This window comes from Amblyomma americanum, chromosome 1, assembly GCF_052857255.1.
Source record: "Amblyomma americanum isolate KBUSLIRL-KWMA chromosome 1, ASM5285725v1, whole genome shotgun sequence".
NCBI lineage: Eukaryota > Metazoa > Arthropoda > Arachnida > Ixodida > Ixodidae > Amblyomma > Amblyomma americanum.
The window spans coordinates 511,537,315-511,544,019 of NC_135497.1; the positions used below are offsets into that span (position 1 = coordinate 511,537,315).

General features: G+C 45.2%; 1 protein-coding gene across 1 annotated transcript; it reads left to right on the forward strand.

The window, feature by feature from the left end:
- Positions 1 to 292: 292 nt before the first annotated feature.
- LOC144128362 (uncharacterized) lies at positions 293 to 5,239 on the forward strand. Its single transcript, XM_077661723.1, has 3 exons — positions 293 to 514; positions 3,121 to 3,487; positions 4,743 to 5,239. Exons 1-3 carry the CDS (start codon positions 293 to 295, stop codon positions 5,237 to 5,239), a joined length of 1,086 nt encoding a protein of 361 aa, XP_077517849.1.
- Positions 5,240 to 6,705: the final 1,466 nt, after the last annotated feature.

The following is a 6,705-nucleotide window of genomic DNA, read 5'->3' on the forward strand; positions in this document are numbered from 1 at the left end:
GACACCGCTTAGCGCTGCAGCGACACTTCCCTGGCCTTTTAACGTCGCTCGTTTCAAGTGCTCCCCTCGGACTTCGCAAGTGCATATCTGCGCGCTATATAGCTTCAGGAGGAGAGTCTGTCAGACGCGAGAAAGGCACCTTAGATTAAAGGCGCTCGAATCTTTGTTGAGACGCGGTGGCAAAAGTACAACAGGACCGGTCATCTCTTCCCCGGGCTTCTTTGGGTCCGAACTCCTGACAACCTTTTTTTTCTCCTGATGGTTTTCTAAATACAGACCTCGCGTGTGGATCATGCCCGAGAAAGAAGAGCAGGGCCAACCACTTGAGACAACAGAGGCATTAACTTCAGCTGGCGACCTGGGGCTGATGCCGTCCTCAGCGAGGACACCGCCGAACTTGGAGCCACCAAGGGACATCAAAATGTCGTCGGTGCCCACGACGGGGGCGTCACAGCTGCCAATGGTCTCATCGCAGAGCCAGGAAGAGTCGAGTACCTCAAACTCGCCTCTGCCGGTACTGCTGCCACGGTCGACGCAGGCAACGCCGAAGTCGTCTCCCTCGAGTTGTAATCCAGTGTCACCGACGCCACAATACAGGGACACCGCCGTCTCGAACTCGGCTCCAGCTCGTGCAGAGCCGGCACCGGTGGGCAGGTGCATCGGCGTCAAAGATACTCCAACGGTCAAATATCCAGGTCCGTTACCGGTGCAGGTACTTACTATCGGCACCCTGAAAACCGCTTCACTCTTCCACTGTACGCAAGCCGGAACCACGCGACTCGTTTGCAGAAGCAGACGCACGCGGCAGCCTCGTGGCTTCAGTTCATTCATTTGCATATCATTTCGTACCACATGGTCGAACGTGATGCCCGACTCTTCTTGAAAAACGTGTTCACGTTTCCTCATTCAGCCTGCCCAGTATAAATCGGTATGTATTCAGAAATTGCTGGCTTTGCAAATGAAGCGCTGCTAGATGGTTGTTTAAGCTCGGAAAACGTGCTTTTATTCTCGGAGTGCTTAAGACAGCCTTGGTCATAGGGCTGAATTTGGTATAATATTCACCCGTAATGGTGGTTCTCGTCTGAACAGCCGGGAAAACTCACGGGATTCATCCAAGTATGGACCTGTCCTTCATTAAAATTGCCTTCAAAGTTACCTCCTGAATTTCCATCGACAAGGCGCTTTGCACGGCGTCTGTTCACATCTTTTCGAGCTGATTGGTATTACAGTTACTGACTTACCCGGAGCGCCTTGCGAAATTGAATAATGTTCGTGTTTTACTTGTCGGCTGCGAAATTGGGAGCCAGGGAGGAGTTTTCCCTCGAGTGTGACAATGTTGTAGCTTGATTAATCCAAGCCGTCGAAGTCTCGCAACACGCGCGTGGTACGAGAATTCTACGAAATGAAATAGTCAATCAGTAAAAGCGCCCCTATATTGTCTGTGGACATATGCACGCTAACAGTGGTGACAATATAGATTTTAAAGCAAAAGCATTTCTTGTTTCATGAGTGACACGTACAGGACCTGCAATAAGAGCCTGTCGACAAAGCGTTTCATCAGAGGGTGTCCATGCGACCTTCTCTCTTATGCATTATTGGAGTAAGTTTTAGAATAGTTGATGAAATAAATATGTAATTAACATAAATTATTCGTTCGCCATATTTACAAATTAATTTATTCTACGAATAAGTTGAAATAACCCATCTGTTCAAATTAATCAGTGATTTAATCGAATCGATCAATTAGTCGATTACTAAATTATTCGAACAGTTCCAGTCAATAAAGTCAACCGAATTATTGTCTAAAACAATCATTAATTACCTGAATGAATTAACTGGTTCAGTTTGGTAAATACTTGACACATTCATAGTTAAATAATTGATTTTGTGAATTTAATATTGCATTCGGTAATTTAAAAAAACTAATTAGTACTTTGGCGTGCTTACTAGACGCTCTAGTAATGAAATCGATGTCTGGATTTGGTAAATTGAAAATTGGTTTTGAGGCATGGAAATAACGCAGTAATTGTTTCACATATCCCGGTGAACACCCGAACCGCGTCATAAGAGAAGTGGTAAAGGAGAGAGTGAAAGAGGAAAGGAAGAAAGATGCGCCGTAGGGGAGGTCTTTGGAACAATTTCGACCAACTGGGGACATTTAATGTGCACTGACATCGCACAGCCCGCGGGCGCCTTTTTGCGTTTCGCCTCCGTCGAAACACGGCTCCCGCGGTCGAGTTCGAACCCGGGTACTCCGGCTCAGCATACGAGCGCTTTAACCACTGAGCCAAGTTAGAGCGAAAACACTACTTAGAAACGATCAACGCATAAAGAAACGCACACCCAGCAACATAATCGGCAGGAGTAAGAGAAATGATTTCGCATTACAGCACCTAGGCAGACTTATGTGCACCCATGGAATTTTAATTAATTATGAAGTTCACAGCATTTATCATACTGTCACTTTGTGACCGCTTCATCGCATCACCTACTTGCTTTTCAAAAAACAGATTTTATGCGCTATTTCTCCTGAATGTTTTTGAAAACCTGTTTCTAAACGCCAGGTGCAAAGAACTTTTCCAGTAGCCCAGTTTCGATGACATAATACGCCACTGATATTGCGTTATGTTACTCTAACATAACAAGGAGACCACAGCAATAATCATCAACAACCAGGAGCTTATTATTCTTCATCTGCTCCCCACGGCATTGCCCTAACCCGTTCATCATTTTCCCATTATGCTGAGCGCCAGGGGGCCGTTCAGCGGTGGCGTTGAAGCGCGTAGTCGGCAGTTGTCTCTGGCCGCCGCTGGTGGCGCTAAAGCTCTGCATTATAATAAAGTTAGCAAAAGACAACCAGAAGATCATTGGCGCAAAAGCAGACAGCTGACAACGTCGGAAGGGTACTATTAACAATGTAATTGAAGAAAATGAAAAATATGTAGACCGATTTATAACACCGTTTAAGTAATATAAAGAAAAAGTGAATGAAAAAAGCCAAGCATGGTGGCAACTGCCACCGTGCACTCTGTTTCAAAGGGGATCAACCATGCGTGTACCCATATAGGCCGCCTTTTGTAGCTTCCCCAGTGAGTGTCATCGTCTGTTCACTGCGTGCAGGAACCTGCGCCAAGGCCCAGCAGCGCCCCACCGCGGCTCGGCAGGGCCACGTCTCAACAGACGGCGCTTCCGTTGGTGGTTGGCCGTTCAAGAGAACAGCACCAGCCGCAGGCAGGGCCGCAGCCACAGCCGCAGCTGCAACCGCAGCGGCAGTTTGTGGGATGGCCTCATGGCAACGCGGAACGTTTCTACGCACTGCACGTACCATCGTTGCAGGACTACGCTCCGCAGCCACAGCCGCAGCTGCAACCGCAGCGGCAGTTTGTGGGATGGCCTCATGGCAACGCGGAAAGTTTCTACGCACTGCACGTACCATCGTTGCAGGACTACGCTCAGCAAGAGATGCAGCCACCATACGGACGCCGAAGTAAGCACCCTTACAATGCCCCATTTCCGTGTGGGTGTATCTCTGGCAATACTACGCCGCGAATTTTAATTATTCGGCTTGAAGGCCGTGGAAAGCATGTGGCGAGCTGTCATATCGTCGTGCCCTATAATGTGACGTGCCAAGATTGTAGCAATATATTTCCCATCGATATAAAATAAAAAGAACATTAAAGAGTGCGTACGTGAGATGAACGCCAGTGGTCTCGAAGTGAGAACGATGAAAAACTCAGTGTCTGCGTGCTTCCGAGCATGCCAGTCACCTTAGTGTCACATCGTTATTGAGGCTGTCCAGTCTAACGCAGTTGTCAGGAAAGAAAAAGTATTCAAAGGAGCCGTTTATGTTCACATTGTTACTGTCCGAAAATAAAGCTTATCTCGTGGCGCAAGCTTTTGAGAAGGAATGTACAGTATGTTGCTCGAAAATAAAGCTTATCTCATGGTGCAAGCTATTGAGAGGGAATATGCAGTATGTTGTTTTGTACGTTATAAATGCATAAATTGGCTGTATCAGTGAGGTCATGTCATCAAAACGCATCCGCATACGGTGTGACGGTCTTAGAATAGGTAGGATCGAACGAATGGTTGTAATCGAAAGAGCATGATGTGAGGATGATGAGAAAACAAAATTGTGTCGATAGGATGAATAGTTAATTAGAGCCAAAAATGTCGATAAACCGACGAAATAGCGTGGACGTCGATATAGTGAGTGGATGGGAAAAGTACCGTGGACGGCAAAAGGGTGCGAAAATAGGCAAATGAGTTGAATTAAAGTTTCAAACGACATGAAATGTGTTTCATGAGTGATAATTAAGCGAAAAAGTTTGAGTGATATACAGTTATTAAGCGTTAGAACCAAATTTTGTTAGGCTGGACGGTGATATAGTAGGCAGATGGGAAAGCAGACCTGGCGCCAAATTTTAAAACGAATATGTGATTGGTGTAAAAGGAGATGTAAATGCAGTAAATGTGATTAATTAACAAGAATAAAAAGCAAGAAAATGGGTACTATAATTGCAATCAATAATCGTAACCATTGAGGACGTTTAATTGATAGCCAGTAATTGAAAACAATTCCTTAACTACTAAGTTCATTAATGCTAATAGGATGTGTCGACATATGATTTTTATAAAATAATGCATCTTGAACATCCATCCGATCACATCCCATCCCATCCTACAAAGCATCTTGAGCCTCTATACTTAGCTCGTTGTCGCAACCTCCTTCCACACCGCAGGGCCAGGTGACAACTACAGCCTCAGCTGGGACCCACACGCCAGGGTCGGGAATGTACTTTCCGAGGACAACTTTTATTCGGGTCGTCCCTACGGCACTCAATCTCCGCCAAGACCGCAAACCACAATTCACTCGGCGCGGCATGGGCCAGAATTGCAATGGACACCGACGGACGCCAGCTTCGTACAGCTGTTGCCTCAAAGAGAATCACCGCTGAGTCGGCAGGAACCTCCGTCACGACGCGAGAGACCGGCTTCACCACAGGGACTGTCGTCACAACAGGATCGACAGTCACTACTGCACGAGGACCTGCTGTCAGAGCATGAACAGCCACTGCTGCGCAGTTACCGCCCTCAACAACAGGGAATGCCACGGGTAGAGTTGGACGCGATTCGCCTGAATGGCAGGCCGTACGTAGTGCGGAATGCGAGGCGCTCCGCGGACGACCCTCGCGCGGTCATCATCGAGTGCTACGCAGCGCTGGAGCGGCCGACTTAAGAGTCACCAGAGGTCGGCGCCGACTGCTGCCAGCGAGTCCCACGTCCTCGTCCACCCGCGTCACCGCATTTCTGACGCTGTTTGCTAGTCGCTTGAGAGCAGGAACTTGTTCCTGCCGCCTGTTCAGAGCGTGGATAGAGACAAAGGGGCCGAGGGTAATTTCTATCCTGGCTTTGAACACCATTGCAGGTTGGAAAGTGCGCGCTTGTGGTGCCACGGTTTGTCATCTTGTTTCTCTGCGAGTTCTAGGCGTCGTTGAGGTCTTTGCCGTCAGGTTTTCAATCGATTTGTTTTCGTAACACCTGGCATACGTTGTGTTCTGAGTGCTGTTTTGGTTTTTCTTTGTTGTAATATGTTGCCTATTGTTTTTGAAAAAATGTCCTGCTATACCAAAATTATGTAATAAAGGAAAAATTTCCGGGGGCGAACTTGTCTGCTTATGTGCAGTGATGCGAAAGCACTTCTCTCACTGTTGCCCATTATGGTGCTGTGTTTTTGTTTCTTTATGGCTATGCCGTGGACTTGAAGCACAGATACGAACTCTTCATGATGAAATGAACAAATGAATGTAATCTAATTCAATTAACAATTTTATTCAGTTATAAAATATTTAAACGGCTGAATTAACTTTCTTATCAGATTGTGGAGTAATTAACTAGTTTATTCTGTCAGTATATTTAACTGAACGTGATTGAAACTAATTCAATGATTACGTAAATCATCGATCTCATAAAATTAGTGACTAATTTGAGAACTAACTTATCTTATTTATTTTTTTATTTATTTAAAAAATACCTCTAAAGGCCCTCACGGCTGAGGCTATATTACATAGACAGGTAAAGGAAATAGATCGAAACCAAATTTAAAAACAAACAGACGAGAAAAACAAAGTTATTATGGGACATTGGAATTAAGTACATGGCAGTAATAAAAACGAAATAAACAAAAAATGAAGAGAGCAGCACACTGGGAAAAATTATTTCCTGGACTACAACCTATACAAATTCATTGAAACCACAACGTTAAAGTGAAACAATTTGCATCATCATTAATAAAACTAAAAGGCAGATATACCCAATGTATTTATATGAAACAACGCAAAAATTTAAGAAGCGATAAAATAGCAGACATCAGTAAAATTTATCCGGATCAGTGGCAGCCGCGATACGTTCACAATAACTTTCAAGAGAATAATTGCTTCACCCCAATTCATCAACTGATCAGCCATTTTAATGGCTTAATTTTTATTTCATGCTAGTTACCTAAATATTCTTCTCATCTATTAATTACCCCTATAATGGATGATTGACAGTTCTTGAGGACACGCTCTGGTGATACGCTCTGCCGATTGGCCCTGTACAGGCCACTCATGAAGCAAGCAATGCGTTCGCATTTTAAAGAAAAAATTACAAGATAGAGAGAGGAAGTTCAATGTCTACCGATATAGCAGGCACCCCTACCTTCCC